The sequence below is a fragment of the Antennarius striatus genome, chromosome 1 (genome assembly GCF_040054535.1).
Source record: "Antennarius striatus isolate MH-2024 chromosome 1, ASM4005453v1, whole genome shotgun sequence".
NCBI lineage: Eukaryota > Metazoa > Chordata > Actinopteri > Lophiiformes > Antennariidae > Antennarius > Antennarius striatus.
The window spans coordinates 9,077,149-9,102,261 of record NC_090776.1 but is presented as its reverse complement, the minus strand read 5'-3'; the positions used below and the strand labels follow the sequence as shown (position 1 = coordinate 9,102,261).

General features: G+C 40.9%; 1 protein-coding gene across 1 annotated transcript; it reads left to right on the top strand.

The window, feature by feature from the left end:
* The first annotated feature begins 124 nt into the window (after positions 1-124).
* LOC137594973 (solute carrier organic anion transporter family member 3A1-like) lies at positions 125-23,598 on the top strand. The gene is made up of 10 exons (XM_068314745.1): positions 125-283; positions 2,820-3,279; positions 16,572-16,670; positions 16,848-17,117; positions 17,640-17,804; positions 17,951-18,149; positions 21,048-21,183; positions 21,348-21,520; positions 22,100-22,164; positions 22,428-23,598. Exons 1-10 carry the CDS (start codon positions 125-127, stop codon positions 22,802-22,804), a joined length of 2,103 nt encoding a protein of 700 aa, XP_068170846.1. The 3' UTR covers positions 22,805-23,598.
* The last annotated feature ends 1,515 nt before the right edge of the window (positions 23,599-25,113 follow it).

Below are 25,113 nucleotides of genomic sequence, written 5' to 3'. Positions count from 1 at the left end.
GGACTGCTGACAAAACGATCGGCTCTCCCTCTGCAGTGGAGCTCGTCGCCGTGACCAGATGCTCTCCGCCGGCCCGGACCCGCTCAGTTTCATGCCGTCCAGTCTGACCGGAGCCTGAAGAAGGATGCAGGTTAAAAGCCAGATCTGCACAGAGCGAAGCAGCACCGACGACCCGGAGCAGGATGATAACCAGAAGAAGACCTCGTGTTTTTCAAACATTAAGATTTTCCTGGTGTCTGAATGTGCTCTCATGTTGGCACAGGGAACAGTCGGAGCGTATCTGGTGAGTTTCCACACAACAGACTGTTAGTCCGAAGAATCACCGTGTCTTGGTGTACCCCAGGTAACATCGGGTTAACGCAGCGCCCTTCAAGCCGGCACAGTCAGACAGTGCGTAACGATGCAGTGCTTTCTCTGATGCGGTTAATAATCACATTATTCTGATCACATTAACGTAATCACATCCTCCAGCGACCATGGGACGCCGTGCTTCCACTGATTGATGACACGCTGCGTAATATCCATCAGGCCAATGCACCATCTGCATGACACAAAGCGCGACACGGCGGCCGTAGGCTCCTCGTTATAGTTAGAGGATTTTTCATGCGTGTATGGATGGGCTGTTGGAGAGCAGGTTACGAAACGCTGGTCGGGGACTTGATGGAGTCTGCCGACTCTGTGAGCTCCTGCACCCGTTGGCCTCGTGAATGCAGGAGGCCTTGGACATTGGTGATGCTTATGATTGTGATTCCCAACAGAAGGGGGAACAGTATCCTCCAAAATATCACCAAAAAACCTTTCAATTACAGCTACTTGTCACTTCAATCCAGATAATGTGTTATTTTAAGCAGTGACATGACAGAATGGGTATATTATCAATAGATGGACAAATGGCTAAATTAGTTTGGAGGCCAGAAGACAATAGCGACGATAAGATGTACACAATCGGTAGGACACATATTCATTAACTTAAAAATAAAAATTAATTAAAAAAAGAGAAGATGTTGTAAACAATCAGTATGACACTTATCGAGACTACATCTACGTAATACCAGTATTGAATTTGAAATACAGCGAGAGTACTGGTAGAGGGCCAAAACCAAGTACAGTAGTTATTAATGTATTTGTCTGTCATGTTTACCTTTATTTGACAGAGTTGGACCAACCACTTGAAAATCTATTTAATTTTTTTTAAAAGTGTCCTATTATAAAAAAAACCATGTTTTTTCAGGTCTCTACATATACATAGTGGTCCTCCCTAACCCGACCAAATCCTAGAATCTGGAAAACAAACGTTTCCTGCATCATTAGATATTTTGAATCTTTTGAATTCATGGCTAGACAGAATCAAAAATGATCGGATTCATAAATTCCCCGAACCTCGATGTGTTCTGCTCCAGTCACAAAGTAAAGTGCATTAGTGTTGACCTTGTGGAATTCAACTTCCTCCTTTAAAGCAGTATACTAGACAAAAGTGCACCTTAAGCAAAAACTGCTGCAGACAAATGCACCAGAAGTGCTGCCCATCCAGTCCTGTGCAAATTATTGTTTGGCATCATCTTTCACCCTCTGTCTCATTTTAATTCACACCATTCATTGTCTCCTTCTTTGTTGGTGGCACTTTCGCCTTGAAATAAGGAGGGCCAGGCCCTAATGATTGACGATCATTACTGTTAGCTAAGCACATGCATGACTCAGACTGTATTTATCAAACTGCTGATTTCACTTTTCTATGAGGCTTCACAACATTTTAAATTCTGTAAAAACAAAATCTGGAATTTATAAAGCAGCGATACAGTGACGTAGTGTTTCACACATACAGTGTTTAAAAAAAAAAGCGTACATGTCAACCTAATTTGATATAAAAAAAATGTAGTCTAGCAGCTCGGTGGCACAGTGGGTAGCACTGTCGCCGCACAGGCAAGCAGTTCCCACTATGAGTATTGCTCTGTGTGGAGTTTGCATGTTCTCCCCATGTCTGAGTGGGTTCTCTTTGGGTTCTCTGGCTTCCTCCCACTTCCAAAATACATGCACCTCAGGTGGATGAACATTCCAAAGTGCCTATAGGTGTGAGTGTGTCTGTATGTGGCTCTGCAGTGCACTGGCATTGCGCCCAGAGTATACCCTGTCTCAGACCCCCAGTCAGCTGGGATAGGCTCTAGCCACCCGCGACAGCGGACAAAGCGGGTAATGCAGATGAATGAATGAAAAAAAACCCCATAAAGTCACACTTTGATAAAACTATGCCAAATATTTATCAGTTCACATCTCATCTGTTGGAAGTTGTAGATTTTATCTACCTGGAGTTTCTTCATCAGGAACACAGAACACAGCTGCTACAGCATGTTTATGTCTGCAAGATAATGAGAACAGATGTGAGGCCCTTGCCTTAAGCCACACACATGCACATATCCTCTTTTCCAAGGTTGGCATCAGGCTAGCCTCAGGCATGTTCTTGGTGGAGGAGAGGGGGATGAAGACATTGGATGCTGCTCATCCTGCAGGAACCATACTACTGTGCACCAGTTACAGGTTTCCGGTGTTGTTCCAGTGGCAGATGGCTGTTTCATCCCTGCTTTTATTGAGAAACACCTGAAGCTCATTGCCCCAAGTTATTTGATGCACAATTTAAATGAAACACGTAAAATCCAGAGATTTTACTGTAATTACTAGTGTTGTAACTATGCACCATTGATTTATGAAAATAAACTCATGTCGCCTTAGTTGATTTGATTGGTTGTGATGCCATTAGCAGTCCCACAGTTTTTTTTAAAAACCATTGTATAGTATTTTCACTCCCTTTCTGTCTTTCTTTTCAGGTAAGTGTTCTGACTACTCTGGAGAGACGCTTCAACCTCCAGAGTGCAGATGTGGGCGTCATAGCTAGCAGCTTCGAAATTGGCAACCTGGCCCTCATCCTGTTTGTCAGCTACTTTGGCGCCAAGGCTCACAGGCCTCGCCTGATTGGCTGTGGTGGGATTGTCATGGCACTGGGGGCATTGCTTTCAGCTCTGCCGGAGTTCCTGACTCATCAGTATGAGTACGAGGCTGGTGACTCATGGCCCACTGAGGACGGCAGGGATGTCTGCTCCAACATCTCCAGGTCAGAGAACAGAGACTCTGGGTTTAAATGTAGCAACAGAGCCAACACCAACATGATGTACCTTCTGCTGATCGGAGCCCAGGTTCTGCTGGGCATTGGAGCTACTCCTGTCCAGCCTCTGGGAGTGTCCTATATCGATGACCACGTCCACAGGAAGGACTCCTCCCTGTATATAGGTGAGCGAATCTGATCCATTATGAAATGACTCATGAAAGTTAATTTTTTTATAGTTACTAAGTAAGGAAGTGAGTAAACATATGTGAAAATGTAAAACTATTTTAAAATTATGTTCTTTTACACATATGCAGACACAAAGATCCGTCATTAATTTAAATTTGACTGAGAGCAGTGCTGTTTTTCAGGAACAATCTAATCACATTTCTGTCACAGATAATACAGCTAGGGTTATACCGAGTGGCTACAGTGGAGTGGTCAGGGGTAACAGCCCTTTCTCAAGGACAGAGGCATAATATAATAGAACATTTATTCTAATTAAACTTTTATATACATAGAAAACATGTACGTACAAAACATTATAGGGCAATATGAACGAATGAAAGAATGCATGAGAAAACAGTCATTATAGTAGTATTATACTGTAGATACTGTATATACACCTTATTAGTAATACAATTTAATCCAATGAAATTAAGATTAAGATTGGACTACTGCTAACCAGTGCTGACTAAGTTCAGATGGAAAGTCTCCATTATCATTGTGGCAGGTGGGTCATTTACAAGTGTGATTCTGCAGAAAAAAGCAAAGCAATCAACAGTATTAGTAATTTAATTTAATGTTTGGTGTCTACCAGCAGAGGATTTTATTCATCATGACAGCAGAAACCACAATGTCCTCATAGTACACATTAGAGCTTGTCTACCAAAGTTGCCAAGGCAACAATACAGAGACAAGCACAGAGGCTATGGTGTTCTTCTCTCTGCTTGTAGCATAGCTCTGTTTGGACAGATGGAAAAATGAGACAGAGGATTGGAGAAAAAATGCCCTTCTACTGTATATACCCTTTCATAATAGTTAAAATATAGAATGTAAATGTTAAAATGTATGCAATTACATATCGATAATTTAATGACAACCAGTAAGTTAATGTGATAACAGGAAATATTTTTTTATGAATATTAAAGTGACTTTGGCCTATATGCCTTTCACTTATGTCTGCTCACCTTCTGCTGTAAAATCCTGAAACATTTGATTATTGTACGATAATGTAGACCAGGATAATCACCATCAATCCTTAGAGTTGATGCAGCAATAAGTCAACGTGTAGTTGATTGTTCACTGAGAACCATTGTGTTTTCTTTCATCTCCTCGTCTCTTAGATTAATCAGTTTGCAAAAATGAGTACCTCAAAAGCTCTAAATATAGAATTAAAACTCAGAATTATTGCCTACAGTATGACAAGTCATTTCTCCTCAAAGCCGTCTTTGCTAGATCTTGGCTGGTTACCACGTCCTTTCTTGCATTTCAGTGCAAACCTCTCGCAGGGTGAGAAGGCCTGTGGTTTGTTCTGTACATGCTTTGATTTGAACAGTCTCTGCCAGCAGCGCTGAGAATGAAGGAGATGAGGGATGGTGGAAGGGGGTGGAGGAGAGGGAGGACAAACAAGCCTTGCACAGCAACATACCCTCCCCCTCCTGGATAGAGGCCAAATCATTCAGCACGCCTGATGTTAGATGTTACACTTAATGTTTCTTTGCTATTTGAAAAAAAAAAAAGATTTACGTACACTAATCACTGGCCCAATACAATCCAATGTTTGTATACCATAACCACACTTCTAACATCCCTTAACTACCTATTTCAAATTAAATCCAGTTTTAATGTCACATTTACAGTGAAAATTATTTTGCTTCCTGAAGAATTAAAATATATAAAAAATGAATGTAGGGATTAGCAAATATATAAATAATAATAACAATAATTGTGACACAATGAGCAATGAAATAATAATAATTGTCAATATCAGTGTTCGTTTTAGAAATACACGTTACAGTCAAACAATGCAAGCAGTGGTATACGTGTATATATAAGCAGTGCAATTAATGGTGGCAACAGTGTGACAGTGATACATGGCTGGTAAATGGATTGCAGGGTGCGTGTGTGTATGGGGGGGGTAAGGGCGGGGGGGCTCACACTGACAATCCTATCAAGTCATTATGCTTGCTAAATGTTCTACAGTTAAGGTGCAAAGGAGTTGTACTTAGAGTGGCTGATGGAAATATTCATACCCCTTGCATTTTTCCACATTTCATCACATTATGATAAACTTATATTTTGTATATTAGTGGAATTTTACTTCAAAGAACAGCACAAAGTAACACAAAAATTTCAAGTACAGAGAAAATATACATGACTATATTTGTTATAAATTGAGTATGAAAGCCCCCTTTTCTCTGAGTGAAATCAGTTGTTTTCAGAAGTTTCCTGATGATTACAGGATTATTGTTTGTTGGCCTACTAACTAAATAAGGCCCACCTGTGTGTAATCTAATCTCAGTTTAAACAAAGGTGTTCTGTGATGGCCTCAGAGATTAGAGGGTAACATTGGGGAGCCACAGCATCATGAAGTCCAAGCGACACAGATGACAGGTTTCCCAAGCTTTGAACATGGAGCGCTGTTCATTCCATCATCCAGAAATGGAAAGACTATGGCAGCTGCAAGCCTACCAATACACAGTTGTCTAACAAAATTTACAGACCAAATGAGAAGAGTGCTGGTAAGCGATGCATCCAAAAGACCTATGTTAACTGGACAAACTGCAGAAATCCACTGCTCAGATGGGCGAAACACAGAATTATTAGTGTGCACAAGTCTGGCCTTTAGCAAAGAGTGGCAAGAGGAAAGCCACTGTTAATAGATCCACATGTGTCACAGCCTGTAGATCGGGCAGACTGGGTCGTGACAATTCCAACTTCAATTTTTAGTCGTGCGGGAGTATGAAAAAGTCCATCATCAATATGTGTTTAAGACACATCTATAACAGTGATGCTTTCCCACTGTCTGTGCCTTTTACGCAACAGTCTCAGCAGTGTCATTATGTTAAGTCCCTCAACATTCAGACAGGATCTAATAATTATTCGTGTACGTTCTTACACTTCCAAAAGATCCATTCTGTGATGTCCATCCATCCAGCAACAGAGGGGCAATCAAAAAATTAATGCATGTGCAAGTTTGTAGCAGAAAAGTATTGATTTTAGTAAATGAGTTGATTAAATGACACTTAGAGAATAGTAGAATGTTTATTGTGAACTGGCCTTTGAAGACACATCTTATTATCTAATACAGTTTCTAAAAAGCATTTAGTCAGTCAGCATTTTGGTCAGTGATGTTACTACTTTCTGCTGCTTCACCATAATAATGTGTCAATTTTATTTTAAGATCAAGGTGCCCACAGGTACACAAGATTATTTTATATTTAGTGTGAGGCCTGGGCATGATGGCTGAATCTGCTGGAGGCTAACAGTATGACTGGTTCCTAAACCAAAGCCTAAAACTACACTGTGGTGTAAAGTTGGGAAAGATTTGCTTTCAGGAAATCCCTTAATGAAATGTGACAGACTTAAATTACAAAACAATTTATGAATTGTTCCAACCTGGGAACAAATGACTGTGATTTCAGTTTGAATCAAAGTGTCAGAACTGCCTGTAAACATCTGGTTGTGTTAATTTGTTATCCCTGTGATGGACCTGTATCTGACACTCCAATCATTCAACCAAAAGTTTGTCTTAACTCAACCATAAAGTATTTTGCATTTGCGTTTTGGACAAAATCTTGACTCTGATTTGGTTTCATGTCCATTATGTTATAGCGCTGTAAGGAACTGTTAGTCTTACAACATCCCTCAACCTACTGCTTTTGCTACATACACAGAGGTCTTTTTTTTTTTATCTGGCAACCCAAGTTTATTGATTGCCTTGGTTACCTCATGCAGTATGACTGCTGGGTCATCTGCTGTGGCTCAGTAATTGAATAGAGTACATTCATCATTTGCTGCTTTGTAGTATTTCTCCAGAACAGATGTGCCCATTATTTTTAGCTTGATGTGTGAAGTAACAGCAGCATGACAGACAAATACTGTAGTTAGAATATGTTTAGCAAAAGTCTAACCATATGATTAAATATTTAAGAGGCTGCTTTGCAAAGGCTCCCTAACAGACCAGTTGAATGAAGAGACTACTGTGACAGGGCTATATCTTCAGCCTCGATTGATCCATACTGCCCAACTGATGATGATGACGATGATGATGATGATGATGATGATGATGATGATCGTTAATGATCTGGGTGCAGGCAGCATTTAGCAGTTGTCATGGTACAAATCCGTCAGGATGAGACTATCTGTATCACATCAGTGTACCAACATGCTGTTCATCACATGTTGAGTAGGCATTCACTCACTTCTCTATGTTCTCTCTTATATTAATGGATACAATGATCTAGGAGCAGGCGATGTACAGCCAAAGTATTTACATCCCTGTGACTTTGCAAGTTCTCCCACTAAGAAAATAGGTAGAGGCCTGAAATGTTCATCATAGACGCATTTCCACTGTTAGAGACATAATCTAAAAAATAAATAAATAAATCCAGAAATCACATTGTATGATTTTTCAATGATTTATAAGTATTTGCACCCATGAGAAAATCAGTGCTAATATTTAGTGCAGAAGCCTCGGTTTGCAATTACAGAGGTCAAATGTTTCCTGTAGTTCTTCACCAGATTTGCGCATACAGCAACAGGGATTCTGACCCACTCCTCCACACAAATCTTCTCTAGATCTGTCAGGTTTCGGGCAAAGCAACACAAAGTTTCAGCTCCCTGCAAAGATTCTCCATTGGATTTAGGCCTGGAGACTGGCTAGTCCACTCCAGAACCTTGATATGCTTGTTACGCAGCCACTCCTTGGTCATCCTGGCTGTGTGCTTCGGATCATTGTCATGTTGGAAGATCCAGCCACAACTTATCTCCAATGTTCTGACTGAAGGAAGGATGTGGTTGCTCAAAATCTGTCCATCTTTTGCTTAATACAATACAGTCGTCCTGTCCCCTTTGATGAAAAACACCCCCAAAGCATGATGTTTCTACCCCCATGCTTCACGGTTAGGATGGTATTCTAGGGATTGTACTTATCCTTCCCCTAGACACGACGAGTAGAGTTTACACCCAAAAAGTTCCATTTTGGTCTCATCTGACCACATGACTTTCTCCCATGACCCCTCTGGATCATTTGGATGATCCCTGGCAAACTTTAGACGGGCCGTCACATGTGCTGACTTCAACAGGGGAACCTTCTGTGCAATGCATGATTTTAAACCATTACTCCTTAGTGTTCTACCAACAGTAGAACAGCCTTTGAAATTGAGGTTCCAGCTCTCTTCAGGTTGTTGACCAGCTCCTGCCGTGTAGTTCTGGGCTGATTCCTCACTTTTCTTCATCATGAGTGATGCGCCACGAGGAGAGCCCTAGTCCGAGGTAGATTAGCAGTCATGCTTAGCGTTTTCCATTTTCGAACAATTGCTGCAGCAGTGCTTCCCAATAGCCTTTTCCAGCTTTATGGAGCGCTACTATTTTGTCTCTGGTGCCTTTAAAAAGCTCTCTGGTCTTCCCCATAGTAGCAGGTGGATTGTGACTGACTGTGGGGTGCAGAGATGACATTGATGAGCTCAAAGGGGTGGTGGGTGGGTGGTTAAGGGTAAAGGTGAACTTTTTTCAGGTGGATTGCCAGTTCTTTGAGAGTCACAATTATTGCTGATTCTCATAGGTGCAAAACTGCAGAACTGCAGTAACATACAAATATATCATTAAAAAATCACACGATTGTTTTCCAGATTTTTTTTCCCCGTTAGATTATATCTCTAACAGTGGAAATGCATCTTTGATGAACATTTCAGGCCTCTCCCATTTTTTCTAAGTGGGAGAACTTGCAAAATCACAGGTGGTGTAAATACTTCTGCTCCTCACTGTAATTGAAAGACTTGTTCAGTTTGCTGGCCATAAAGCAAACTTAAAGCAAACTCAACTTCATTTAAAAGTGTCAATAATGCAGAAGTGACATGCTACAGCACAACCAGTAAAGAGTATGATCTGTGTGATGCAATGAGCCTACAGCCATATAAGACATACTGAGGCTTCCTCATACATTGCAGTCCAATGAGTCAAATGTTAAAGTCTATGCAGAAAGTGCAAAACAAAGCTCCTCTTGTTTGACAGCTCTAATGTTTGCAGTTATCGTCACCTTATTACAGCATGATCAATGGTAACATTCTAATTATTACTTACAAAGTAAGACCAAGGTTGTAGGTTTGCTCTTGATATAAATAATACACAAATTTATAGTTTTGACTGAATAACAACTGTAGATAACACTGAGAAGGTCATCAGAGTTTATTCTTTGCATCATTAGTAACACAGTCTTATTTAGAAGGCACACACAAAATGAGTGGATGATCAGGCAAGAGGGTGGGAATGTAGCAGTCACTCATAGCCGTTAATGTGAACCTCACGACGACACTACAGGAAAGTCAGGAAAGCACCCAAGTTATTAGAATCCAGCAGACATCACACAATAAATATACAGTGGTACCTCTACTTACGAAATTAATTGGTTCTGGAAGAAATTACGTAAGTAGAAAATTACATAAGTAGAGACACGTTTTCCATGGAAATGCCCTAATCCGTTCCAAGCCCACAAAAATTCAGACGTAAATCTTTTATAAAGCATAAAAATGCATCAAAACATGTAACAAATACATGTTAAATTTAGATTACTACACAATAAATGAGAGTTGTGCATAACGTAAAAAATAAAGAACAGAGTAAAGAATAATAATGACGGTCATTTACCTTTTAACTGCTGTCCCCATTGTTTTTTGCCGTCTTTGGTTCATGCGCTCCTATCTCACCATGCCAAACAACAGAGTGAATTCCAGTCCTCCTTTTGAACTTCTCCAACCACCCACGCATACCTTAAACTCCTTAAACTTCCTTTTGTTTTAATAACGTGGCGACTGTAGGTACACTACGGCCATATTCTTTGGCGAGATCAACCAAACGCATCCTTTTCTTATGATTTTCTATGATCTCTTGCTTTTTTTGTATGGACAAAAGAACTCTTTTTTTCATCTTTTCTTTTCCTCTATTCTCCGTCATTTTCTTGGGGTCCATAGTGAATACGTACTCAAAAAGTTATTGTATATGCGCAAAACTATCAGACTACCTCACGGGTCGAGTGCCGAATACCGAACACTCCATAAGCACCGATCTAACTCCACACAGAGGTGGAGTGGCATCCCTCTAAGCCAATGGGATGCCAGGAAGATACGTAATAGGTAATAGCCAATGGCAGAGCAGCTATGAGAATGTTGCGTTCAGGAACCTGTGGGAGATTCAAGTATAAGCCGATACTGTGTTTTTACATTACGTGTCTGTGTAGGTTCTCAGTCATCCAGGTCATGGTTATCCAAAAGCTGTTGAGTCGATCCATTGGACATTAATAAAGTTCTTGACGACGTTTCGTCTCTCATCCAAGACTTCTTCAGTTTTTACATTACTTAAGTCGAAATTTCTTTCGTAAGTAGAGCTAATATTTTCCTGCTGAGAAATTTCGTAAGTAGAGACATTCGTAAGTAGAGGTATCACTGTGTGTACCAAATGCTTTGGCTTTGGCCTGAAGTGAAATCCATATGATGTATGTTTGCATGCATACGGTAAATGTTGATCCACATAAAAACTATGTACATACGTAGTTTTTTTTTTAATAAACTGACCGTGGCTGCTTGAGCTCTGTTATTATGTAGTATAATGTTTAGGTGGACTGTAAATGGATTATTGATCGTGTTCAACTGCTTGACTGATACCCCAGGCAAAGGCAGCTAACTGTAGTACTTGTTGTAGCACTTATAGAGCGTTGGAACAGGAATGCAGCTATTCAATTGGACTGCAGTACTGTATTCATATTGTTTGTCTTCAGTGATGTAGCCTAAAATAGTTTCTACTTTGCATTTGTAACTACAGTTGTGTAATGGGATAATGCGAAGCGGCATAGAGGTTTCACACAAGTGGAGAAATTACTAAGCTTTACGGATGACAAGTATATTCTAAAAATTATTGTGAGCCTTTGGAAATGTCAGAGTGTTATTTTCAACTGCTTGACATTTTTCAAGTTCTTAGAGATGCACAATAGATAGATGTCATTGTGCTTGTAAATCCTATTAATAGCCTCTGAAGTATCTGTGGTTCATGTATTACAATGTCCTCTTCAGAAAAGAAAATACTGTAATTTTAACCTTTCAAATATCACATTTATTTTTAGCAGCGCTAGTAGGGTGTTTGATGGGCTGATGATGTTTGTCTTTTGGTTCGACCGTCATTCTGGTTGAGCATGAAATATTCCTTCAGCTGTTCTAGAATCACCACAAAGTTTAGATTTGAGCTTTTGATTCAATAGTCCCGACAACTTCTTAGTCCCTTCATATGTGGTCCATCCAATCATTTTCACCTCCAAATATACTCTAGAAAAGATTAATCCCTTTTATGTATTTAAATTTACATCAAGCATCATCAAGTCAAATCTTATAAGATCAGTAACCAGAGACTCTCCCTTAAGCCTCAGCAGAACTTTGTGTTTACTTGCTTTACTTAATCAGAAAATATTTGCCCGCTGATATATATAACAAAGTTAGTTCAGGACATGGACAATCGGTCTGTTAAACAATGTGGTCATGTTCCCTTGCTGATCTTGGTAATTTTCTAATACAATTCCTTTGCCAAACTCTATCCTCATAGATTCAGCAGTGTCAGTGTTTTAATTCCAAGCTTTCTGATGTGCAGTTAACCAAACCAACCATCATATTTTGTCTAATGTTTAAATCCTCATACCCAGAATTGAAAGCTGATGAACTCTTTGGCTAACTAGCATGTACTGATCTGCATATTGTATTTAGTCCACTAAATTTTTCTTAGTTATTATTTTGTTGAATGCGCAATTCTACCTCAATAAAGTCTGGCCATCAGCAGAAGAGCTGGATCTCTTCAGCAACAGTGCATTATATTCCAGTAATGGGGTGTAAAGCACAGTAACCTATAGGACATAGCATTACCATAAAGGAGCAGTTGCAGCCTGGGGGGTGCAGCTCTAAAGCCGCTGGGTCAGCGTCTCTCTGCCAGCTTCAAACCTTAGCCTCTATTCATCGCTTTAATGCATGTAATGAAGCGCTGTGAGGCTGCGATCTCAGAGTCCACTGCAGCAAATTGTTTTTACTCCAGTAGAGTTATTACTGCTGTCCTACAGCGGAGGAGGGTCTGGGTGGTGACTCAGCACACTGTCTGATCAGAACCACCAAGAATGGTTTATGGGTGCTGCTTTTAGGAGCACCTTTGCCAGAGTGCCATTTATTGAACAATGCCAAGTGAGCAATTCTATTTTTGTTATTCTATTTTTTATCAAAAATAGGGTAATCATATTAATCATAAAAACGACCACGGGGATAATCATTAATTTATTGTAATTTTTAAAAAGAATCCTGTACAGATCAGCATTCCTAGGAACAGCAAAGATACTGAACCTTCAAAGTTCCCAGGCTGTGAGCCAGGAAGACTTTGAATACTGTATGTACCACGGCTTTTATGTCGCATTGTTGGAAAATTACATTTACAGGAAATCTAACCGTAAAACCAGTTTTAAAAAAATGAATTAAGGAAACTTTACAATCAAATGCAACTACAGATATAGTAAAATATAGTATGGTTATAATTCTATCCACTGTGTCAGCATGCCACCCCATGGTAGTTATTTAGATCATTTATTTAGTAATTACTGAGAACTGAAATTATTAAACAGTATATATAGTTAATTATATAGTGAACTCTCTTAACTGTGCTATCTCACAGTCAGCAGGACATGTCAATCTTCAGAAGCTCTCAGCTTCAGTCCACCCGTCATTTTCAAATGTCTGGGTTAAACACACGAGGCTTATAGGCATTTCTAAGTTGCTCCTCAAGCTCCCATGTCATTTTTAAATTACTTATCTGGGTACATGAACTTAATTCATCGAAACTTAAGAAGGCAGCATGCAGGAAATAATCTCTTGTTTTGTTGTGCACTAGGACTGTAACTTGATCTTTATATCTGGTCTTGTGAGTATTTATTGTTACAGATTCAACAGTATGTGGTATAACATAAGTGTTATAAGTGTGTTTATGTTGAAGCAATGAACAATTACATTTTTTAACACTCGTCTGGAGGTATTTTATCATGCTAAGGATGTCTGTGAGGCATTGCATGCACTAAAACAGTCGGCAGTGTATGTTTGACAGGTGTCAATAGATTCATCTTGTGCTGTGCTAACTAATGATCTGTGTGGGACGCCATATCTGTTGATGCGATGAGATGAAAACATCATGAGTCATAGTAATGATAATGCTAATTAATAATTATAATTTTATGAACTTTCCTGAAAGAAAGATTCGGTGTTTCAAATTCATAAGCGCTACCTCAAAGTAATGCAATTAGCGAAATGGATAAGTCATCATTTTGATTTAACTAGGTCATTATTTCAATAGCTTGACAAAGTTACCCATTAATTTACAAAGGATTCTCATTATTTTAGATACATAAATCTGATAAATTTCCCACTGCCGCTGTACCTATGACAAGAGTTTCACAACCATCTGTGGGGGTTTTTATGTCTGTCATCAGAAAATGTGGAAATACTTATAAGGAAAGACAAATTGGTAAACATGGGAAGCAATTTAAGATTATCTACTTTATTAATCCCTTCATGTAAATTATTTGTCCTGGTGGGCTCTGTCATGGTGGGCCCCCAATGAGCAACTTATGAAGGGGACAATACCTTGCTCAAAGGCACTTCAACTGTGCTGAGGAGTTGAAGTGACACGTCTCCACTGCCAGCTTGCACTCCGAAATGTTTTACCCGACACGGGTCTTGCCCTCCAGTCCCCAGCCGTCAGTGGACCGAGCTACTGCCACCCTCATATAATATAGTCATTAACAGCTATATTCTACCTGAGAGATGTAGTTTGTAAAGCATAACTAGTGCTGGACAAATATTGTTAAAATATGTAGGTAATTAGATGTTTTGACTGACTGACTGTTCTTAATAAATTAAACACTGGAATGCATTGAACCGAACACCTGTGTGGTGACACACGTGGGACTGACAGTTTCCTCCACCTAACTGAGGACACTCTCGGTATTCAAGGTAATGTGAGGTGAAGTTAGTCAATCCAGACAGATTTACCTTCTTCTTCTGTTGGCACTTAAAAGTACATTAAAGTGAATTCTCTGAACATTTAGAATTGATTTTTTAAAAACGTGTGCACACCAGAATTCCAACATTTTTGCAGGTTATGTTTGCATTTTGTGAAATTATAATGTACTAATTATTTTTAGTCATCAAAGTCCAAGATTGAGTTAAATGAAAAACATCCTCTTTCCTACCTGCGAATGCGACCGTCCTGTCAGAAACATTCTGTTAGGAATATCTAAGGAGGTTAAAGCTCCACTCTGGGTCTGCTTTCTGACAGCCATGAAGGGTCGCTGTGGAGTTGTTGTGTCCAAACCCCAGACTGGTATCAGCCTGAGTGCTCTTCTTGACAGCTGTGGCTCTTTTGTTGTTGCTCTCTGTTGTTGCCATGGCGCGGTGATGCTAACCAGAAGCGTAAATCTCCATCATGTTTATTGCTACTGTTGTTATCCACTGTTTCGCTAGATAACGTTGGCTAGGTCCCTGTGTGTGTGTGTGTGTGTGTGTGTGTGTGTGTGTGTGTGTGTGTGTGTGTGTGTGTGTGTGTGTGTGTGTGTGTGTGTGTGTGTGTGTGTGTGTGTGTGTGTGTGTGTGTGTTTTACCTGACTTCAAGCCTTCAGTGATTTCACGAACACTTCCTGAATGGACATCTGTTGGTCAGAGTGCAGCTGAGGCTGCCACTGTGTTGTGTATCTCATGATGCCAGTATATTTGTGTCTGATTCTATGTGATGAATATGATTACACTAAAGTTACAGTATGGATTTCCATAAAACTTTGTGGGGGGGATGGAGTGTGTGCCAGAACAGACCCATTTTAATGTTGTGGATGAAGACACAGATAGAGGATGATTTTTCCCTCTGTCTTTAGCATTGTGGGATTTGTGTACCAGCATTTTGTGCATGGATCACCAGTGTGTAGCTGAGAATATAATTCAGATGAGCTGGGATAGTTTTGCAGGGAACTGTTGGGCCCGGCACAAGTGTATACTCAACATACTGAAACCTGGAAGTAACAAAGTAGATGGGCCTGTTTTTGTTTCAGTCGGTAATTCTACTTTAACATTTGCAATCCCACAATTCCAATAAAGCTTTGAACCCGCCAGATTTGATATGCGCTGCTGTTACTCTTTTAGAGGACTGTCGTCATGGACTACATCATGTCTGCTGGTTTTTATCACACATTATTACTTTACTTTACTAGCTTCGTATTGAAGACATAAATGTGAAAACTGGTAATGTGAATGTGTTCACTGGGTTCTCTTTTCCTAATTAATTAATATAATGAATAATAGAAGTCCCCCCCACCCCCACCCCCACCCTGCATATGAATAAAAACTTCTGTCGTACAGTCATGACTCTTTGGTGGTTAGACACACAGAAAACCTGTCACAAGGATTCTGGATTGGTGTCTTTGTTCAGTATGGCGCCGCTCATGTGTTGAAATATCTTCCATTTCATTTCAAATCTCAAATATGCTTTAGAAAGGGTAAAAAGAAATACAGATGACATGTTTTTGTTCCGAAACAGATTGTCAAATGGAGACCACAATTTGCTCTGGGCTTGGTTAACAGCCAGACTAACTGAGTTACTGCCACACATATAGTCCGCTGTTGCTTGTAATGTTTAAAGTTTAGAGCCAAAAAAAAAAAATGATGCTTTCAAGAAAAATAAATGAGAGCTACTGGATCGGTAGTTTCCCACTGCTAATACGGTACATCAATATCCCATTTCTCGTGTGACTATTTATGATCCTGCTGTATAATCTAGACTGAGATCAATTTTGCTGGTGGGAGACGTGATGAATTTCAAGATCCTGTGGAGTTCATTCAATAGCTACTCAATCTTTTTTTGAGTGCAACACGCTTTGTCTCAGTCAGGATTCCCTGTGGCTGGAAGCTACATGTTACCACATGCTGTATATAGTCAAAGGGCCTATAATAGACTCTTGATACAACACTACCCTCTAGTGACAGAAGAGGGGAAATGCACATCTACTTTATTACCGGTGCAGAGACTTTTTATTTTACTTTTAAAATATTCCCATCGCTGTAACACTACTCCAAAACTAAATTTTTAAAAATGAAAAGAAGCATTAATTTCATGAATCCAAGGCAGAAATATTGGCTCTACTACATTTTAAATGACTACTTTTTGCTCTCTTTTCTGTCTGTTTTTTGTCTTGCAGGTATTTTATTTTCAACACTCGTGTTTGGCCCAGCCTGTGGCTTCATCTTAGGTTCTGTTTGTACCAAAGTCTATGTTGATGCCGTCTTCATCGACACTAGTGAGTTGCATTGGCTACACTTGAATTGACTCTGGTGGGTAAAACCCCCAAACAATATGCAATGCAAAATAATAGATATGTATGTCTGCTGCCCTCTCCTTGAAATTGATCTGTAAAATTGTACATTACAAAATCGTTCCCCTTCCACCAACTGTGGCAAATTCACCTTCTGTCCAGGTAAGCTGGATATCACACCAGACGATCCTCGGTGGATCGGGGCGTGGTGGGGCGGCTTCCTCCTCTGTGGTGCCTTACTCTTCCTGTCGGCCCTCTTCATGTTCGGCTTCCCCCAGGCGCTGGACGAGCAGGACATGGATGGTGGGGGTGAGAGTGAGCAGGCCATGCTGCCTTCTTCCTTAACCCTGGAGTACCAGGGCGCTAAACCCAACGGGACCATTCATGGTTTCGATATGAACAGTGGACTTTCAGTTTGTGAGCATCTGAGAGGTAAGGAACACAAAGAAGGGAGATTTGTTTTGTTCTCCCTCATGTCTTACAGCCATCATGCTTAGATATTGATCTTTACAATGACTGGACAGCAGAACTTGAAGATTATTCCCAAAGTAGAGAGAGTTCAATCTAACATTGATGCACCAGCCCTCTGTACATTTCTCATTTTCATACTTTACACATCTCAGACGTCAGTAAATTATTCTGCTGGATGAAGTCCTCCACCTGTGTTTTAGGTGATGTCAGCTATATTTAAATGAGGTATTCTACACTTATTTATTCACTTCACTGTGTCAGCATTTGTAAAAAAAATTTATTCTGGTTTTGCCAGTTATGTTTTCCTTTATTTCTCTAGTCCTGGTGTTATTTAATCTAATATTCTAGTATCTGCTGTTCTCCATTGTGTTGATTCTTTTGTTGAAATGTCTTTCTTTTGCCCCCTTGCAACAAACTTTCTAACTTTCTCATTTTTAAAAACTATGACATGATGTTAATTATTATTATGCACTTTTTCTCCAGTAATCCCACGAGTTACCAGGCACCTTCTCTCTAATCCGGTGTTCACCTGCATCACGCTGGCAGCCTGCATGGAGATTGCTGTAGTTGCTGGCTTTGCTGCTTTCCTGGGAAAATACCTGGAGCAGCAGTTCAACCTTACAACTTCCTCGGCCAATCAGCTGTTAGGTAGGTGATCATCCTGTAATCTGAGTGGAGGAATAATTATATTAGTTCCCGAGTTTCACTATTTTACTATTAAGGCATCAGGGCAATAGAGACACACTAATGAACTATAGAACAACTGTTAAAACGGTTGTTTTCTGTCACCCCAGGTATGACGGCCATCCCCTGTGCCTGTCTGGGCATCTTCCTCGGGGGGCTGTTGGTGAAGAAGCTGAACCTGTCAGCTCTGGGTGCAGTCCGCATGGCCATGCTGGTCAACCTGGTGTCGACTGCATGCTATGTCTCTTTTCTCTTCCTGGGTTGCGACACTGGCCCGGTGGCCGGGGTCACCGTCGCCTATAGCAATGAGTACGTAGAGAACTCCCCGATGTGGAGGAATATTTCCAGCATGCTGCATCTCCAAGTGTGATTATCCCATGAACATGAACTGCGTTTTTGTTGAACTCTAGATACACATAGCTCCTGCTCTTCACTGCTTACACCAATGCATCATCTATCTTTACATCATGGGAATCATACAAAAGAGATAAAACTATGCTTATTTTCTTTGTGTAACAAAAGTACACAAAAGTCCTCTACTGAAGACCCTTCTGCACATTGCCTTTGTTTGTTAGAGCTGAACATATTGATGTTGGTGAAATGTTGCTCAGCGTGTGAATTTTGGAGAGCAAGCTGGTGTCTCACAAGTAAGAGGCATGACACATTACACAGCAGCATCATCGTCTAGTGTGATATTTTATTGATGCATTGAGCGGCACTTTGTAAACAACAAAATAACACAATTACTTAACTTCTGTGTTGCATCACAGATAATGTCAGCCTCAAATAACTGCTAATAGCTGCTTTTTAAACTTCCGATTGGGCTGCATTATTTTGTCAAAACGTAATATTTCTGTCCTGTCCAAGTAGTTTGCCTTCTTGCCCCTTAATAGTTGTACGATTCTCCACTGCTACAACTTCAGAGGACAAACAGCAGTTATAAACGTCCAACCGTGCTTTATAGGATACCTTGAATGACATAATTTACTGATACTTGCTTGCAATGCTCTGCATCACAATGAGGATCCCTGTTAACATTTGTGTTATGCATTTGACAGCTGCTTTTACATCATGTTTCGCTGTGTGAATTGTGTGCTGATTTACTCTAAGTGATGAGAGCCAATCTCAATTCTCCTTTATAATTCTACCCTTTGTTTGTAGAGAGCCCCTGTCTTTTTGACTTGCCACTTAGAGTTACAAGGGGTGGGTCGATTTTGAAGTCTTTTATCTTGGAAATGGAACGCCACTCGTCACGTCATCAGTTGCCATTAAGATAATTACCACAAACATTTGTATATTAAAAAAAAAAAGTCATGTCAAATCTTTCCCACTGCAGTTTGGCAGTATGTTCCATTTCTGCTGAAAATCAGATCAGAACATGAAGTAATTATAGTGTAATAATGCCATAGTACTAGTTCATTTTATTTCATTTCATTACAAAGTACTATAGTACTTGTAAAGCACTATACTGTAAAGCATGTTGTCATTACTGACTGGTGACAAACCTGACCTAGTTTGAACAAAATACAAGCAAAAAGCCTTAACTGTCCAACACTGCATGTGATGGGAAGATGGAAAGAGTACTTTGAAGAGTTGATGAACTTGGAAAATGAGAGCGAACAAAGAGTAGAAGAGGTGACTGTTGTGGATCAGGAAGTAGCAAAGATTAGTCAGGATGAAGTGAGGAGGGCATTGAAGAGGATGAAGAGTGGAAAGGCAGTCGGCCCTGATGATATACCTGTAGAGGTTTGGAAGTGTCTAGGAGAGGTGGCGGTAGAGTTTCTGACTGGGTTGTTCAACAGGATCTTAGATAGTGAGAAGATGCCTGAGGAATGGAGGAGAAGTGTGCTGGTGCCCATTTTTAAGAACAAGGGAGATGTGCAGAGTTGTGGCAACTACAGAGGAATAAAGCTAATGAGCCATACAACGAAGTTATGGGAAAGAGTAGTGGAAGCTAGACTAAGGGCAGAAGTGAGCAGCAGTATGGTTTCATGCCAAAAAAGAGTACTACAGATGCAGTATTTGCTCTGAGGATTTTGATAGAGAAGTACAGAGAAGGCCAGAGGGAGCTGCATTGTGTTTTTGTAGATCTGGAGAAAGCTTATGACACGGTGCCCAGAGGGGAACTGTGGTATTGTATGAGGAAGTCTGGAGTGACAGAGAAGTATGTTAGAGCGGTGCAGGACATGTATGAGGACTGTAAGACAGTGGTGAGGTGTGCTGTAGGTGTGACAGAGGAGTTCAAGGTGGAGGTGGGACTGCATCAGGGATCAGCTCTGAGCCCCTTCTTGTTCGCTATGGTGATGGACAGGCTGACAGACGAGGTTAGACAGGAACCTCCATGGACTATGATGTTTGCAGATGACATTGTGATCTGCAGTGAGAGCAGGGAACAGGTGGAGGAGAAGCTAGAGAGGTGGAGGTTTGTCCTGGAAAGGAGAGGAATGAAGGTTAGCCGCAGTAAGATAGAGTACATGTGTGTGAATGAGAGGGACCCAAGTGGAAGAGTGAGGTTAGAGGGAGAAGAGATCAAGAAGGTGGAGGATTTTAAGTACTTAGGCTCAACAGTCCAGAGCAATGGAGAGTGTGGAAAAGAGGTGAAGAAGCGTGTACAGGCAGGATGGAATGGGTTTGGAGATAAAATCAGAGAGGCCAGACTGAGATGGTTTGGACATGTCCAGAGGAGAGATAGTGAATATATTGGTAGAAGGATGCTGAGTTTTGAACTGCCAGGCAGGAGGCCTAGAGGAAGACCAAAGAGGAGGTTTATGGATGTAGTGAGAGAGGACATGAAGGTAGTTGGTGTGAGAGAAGAGGATGCAAAGGACAGGGTTAGATGGAGGCAATTGATTTGCTGTGGCGACCCCTGAAGGGAAAAGCCGAAAGGAAAAGAAGAAGAAGAAGACTGCATGAGAATAGTGTAAAAAAAACAAACCAATAAAACGTACAAATAGTGATATTTAGAACGAGTTTGTTACAACTACAATTACACATTAATGGCATCTACATTAATCAGGTATACCTACAAATTTGTAACATTTTCTTGATGGTTATTTAAGAAAAAACATGACATTTATTCATTGTTTTTCTAAGGGAGAGAAGTGGGATAGGACATCACTGCTCCTGTGGTTGTTTTAGTTTGATGTGAACGCAGGGCGTATGCTTACTGCATGCACTCCCTAACATGACCTTTGACCTTCACCATAGGACACTGCAGTCCTGGCAGCGACCTGAGGCAGCGTGCATCAGTAACTGTAACTGCTACACAGCATCTGTGAGCCCTGTTTGTGGTTCCAATGGAGTCACCTACCTCTCAGCCTGCTTTGCTGGCTGCACCAAGCCAGTGAGTGAGGAGTGAACTCCGAATCAGGCTGTAGCGCGGCTAACAGAGCAAACAATGAAGACATAGAAGAAACATTCTTACATACAATTTTACTCATAGCACAGCAGTCATGCTTTGAATCTCTGTGCTCACGACAGTTGAACTTTTTCACCTCCTCTCTGCAGAACCTGACCAGCTGTACGTGTATATCCAGCTCCAGTGACGATGCCGTGGCTTTACCCGGAAAGTGTCCCAGTCCAGGCTGTCAGCAGGCCTTCCTTACCTTCCTGTGTGTTATCTGTGTGTGCAGTATGATAGGAGCAATGGCTCAGACACCATCTGTCATCATCCTCATCAGGTGAGTAGACCTGCTGCGTTACATAAGCCGCCCACTAGAGAGAGCTGTTGGCATTTAAGGCTGAGCCAAAGGAAATAAATCAGTCAGGTTATTTACTGCTGGTGACCTTTTTGGTAAACATGCAAACCTCTGCCAGCTTCTCACTCACTTAGCTCAGCATTGTAAACTAATCTAACTGGTCTTTTACTGTAGTGCCATAATTGTGGCCAACAGGATTGAAACATATTTTTTCTCAAACTCTAGAAATATGGTGTGCATAGAAGTAGGAGGAACATTGGTTTATGTTTTGTGCTTCAGGTTGATCTCTGAATAAATTGATTGATAGTCTGTTTCAATTGCTTTTTGTTTTTAAATTTCTTTGATTTCTACCTAAATGTGTAATCTCTATCTAAGTTTCAGTTGTAGAACATCATCATCATACCATAAACTAACACTTGTAGTGCACAATTACAGAAACCTGCTCCATGTTGAAGTGAACTGTAATCAGTCTTAACCTATAGAGTGCGGGTGTCTAGCTTGCTTGAATGGAATGTCGACTCACCACTAAACACCTTTTATGTCGATTCTGTCTTTTTCCAGAACTGTTAGTCCGGAGCTTAAATCGTACGCCCTTGGAGTTCTTTTCCTGCTCCTGAGGCTGATAGGTAATCAACATGTTCACTTCATATATTTCACTGTTAAGTAATCATATATCCTGCAAATTAACTATTGATTCATTATTAGTTTTGTTAACTGCACTATAATAACTCTCACACTGCTGTCCTATCATGTTTCCTCGTAATTTTGCTTCGCGTTTCAAATGTCAGAGTAATTTTTCGCCTTAGTTGAAATGAACTTCACTGGTCTGTCCCAAACTGGCATGTTTTTTTGACCTTTTGACCTCTTGTCGGGCTACAACCCGATCCAGGCTTCATCCCTCCCCCTCTGATCTTCGGCATGGGCATCGACTCCACCTGCTTGTTCTGGAGCACCGTCTGCGGGGAGAAGGGAGCCTGCATGCTGTACGACAACGTGGCTTACAGGCATCTGTACGTCAGCATCGCCATTGTGCTCAAGTCATCAGCCTTCCTACTGTATACCACCACATGGCAGTGTTTGAGAAAGAACTACAGGAAATACATCAAGAACAGCGAAGGTTATCTCACACCAACTGAACTGTTTGCCTCCAATGTGACTCTGGACAATTTGGGTAAGGAGATCAGCCAGAACCCAGCCAACAGGACAAAGTTCATATACAACATGGAAGACCAGGAGACGTGTGACAACATGGAGTCAGTTTTATAGTGGTGGTCTGCGCTGGCACTGCAGACTGGAGAGGACACTGTTCCTTTGGTATTTGGTATTGGCTCAGCTTAGAAGAATGTTCTCAGAAAGAGTTTTATCTTCTCACCCAAACCGTAATGAAAAGATCTGTTCCCAAAGGCTCTCTAACCATACTGCACTTTTTGTCAGAGAAAATCACAAGTTGATTTGAAACATTTACTTTTGTACTATAATTTGAAGGAACAACAATTATTTACATGAAATATCAGCAGTGATGGACTGATTCCCCATGAATAGTTTTGCAGTCCAATTAAAATGCAGTTATGCTACATTTAAATTTATTACAAGAGTAGAGATTGTGGGTGTTCACAAGCTTTATTAGACACTTCAGTTAAGAAATGATAACACATGGTTGGAGCACATTTCCAGACAGAAGACTAGAGCCTGGAACCATTAGGCAAACCTTCTACAGACCTGTCAACAGACTGTTGTGTTTTTTGATGTATTGAGTAAGGAAACAGAAATAGTACAGAGAGTTCACAAGTAGAAATACCTGTCTCACAACAGGCACAACAATAATGACAACAAACATATTTTATTCCGCATCGAGTTAAGACAGGATTGAATCACAATGTAAAAAAGAGCATAACAATTACAAACAAAAACACAACGCAACTACTGTCAAACTGAACACACTTGTTTTAAATAACGCTTTAATGGACTTTCCTTCAATCTGACCTCCAGTGACCCTTATACAAGTATAGCAGAAAATGAATGGAATTTGTGGTTTTGGCAGTCATATTGGCACTTTATTGTTCAACTCCCTCTAAAAACAAAGTGTTCAGGAGTATTGTAGAGACAGAAGTATTCCTAATGTTGTGTGACATGTCCTTGTTGTGAATACATGTGACTGAGCATCAACGGGTTGTGTCCCATTTCAGAACCAAACTCATGTGAATGAGTTGGCTCATGCATGTAAAGTCTTTCTCAGTAGTTTTCAGTGTAATCCATTCCTGTTCTATTGGGTATTTTGCGACGTGACGTAAGTAGAAGAATGTTCAGAAGGTATGTGATAGCAATCCCTTTACTTTGTGTTGTTCTGAAGACTTGATGGAAATCAAGACGAAAGTTGATTTTCAGAGCAACAAAGATGTTTTTTTTATTTAGACCTTTTTGATGATAGAAAGTATTTTTCTTTTAAAAAAATTGTGCAACCGCTGCTTTTTACAGACGATGTGATCCTGTTTGCGTCATCAGCCCTTGACCTGCAGCACTCACTGGTCCGGTTTGCAGCTGAGTGTGAAGCGGCGGGAATGAGGATTAGCACCTCCAAATCTGAGGCCACGGTCCTCAGTAGGAAGCTTGTGGACTGCCTTCTCCGAGTGGGGAATGAGGTCCTTCCACAAGTGAAGGAGTTTAAGTATCTTGGGGTCCTGTTCACGAGTGAGGGAACAATGGAGCATGAGATTGGACGGATAATTGGGGCAACAGGAGTGGTATTGCAGTCTCTTTTACTGCACTGTTGTCACAAAGAGGGAGCTTAGCCGAAAGGCAAAGCTCTCCATCTTCTGTTCAATCTTCGTTCCTACCCTCACCTATGGTCATGAGCGATGGGTCATGACCGAAAGAACAAAATCAGTTGAGGTGGTTTGGGCATCTGGTGCGAATGCCTCCGGGGCGCCTCCCTAGGGAGGTGTTTCTGCCACGTCCAGCTGGGAGGAGACCTCGGGGCGGACCCAGGACCAGGTGGAGGGATTATATCTCAACACTGGCCTGGGTACGCCTTGGGATCCTCCAGTCAGAGCTGGTGGATGTGGCCGCGGAAAGGGAAGTTTGGGGCTCCCCTTTGAAGTTGCTGCCCCCGCGACCTGGCTACGGATAAGCGGTGAAAGATGGATGGATGGAAAATTGTGCAACCGTGAACCTTGTACCTTGATGAGATGACCAAAAGCTGCAAAACACAAAAGAGGAGATTGGAGGAACCCCTACAAATAACTGGACACATAAACTGATTCAGTAAGTGAATCTTACAGCATTCAGTTATGTGTGTCTCCAACCACTAATTTGATTTAGTACTATATATTGTTCTGATAAGAGTTCCCAATAGTACGGAAAAGGAGGTCAGAAATAATTAGGCTTGGTGGGGAATTCTGTGCTCTCTGCAGCAGCATTGCTTTGAATGCGTAGAAACATAATAAGTAACAAGTGAATGAGACTACGGGGTACGTGTCTCGCCATTAGAGAAGGCAGACATGATGATTGTGGTGGGTTTGTCAGCAGATAGCATAGCATGAGGCACACTGTCCAGTCACAATCAGTGTATTTAAAAG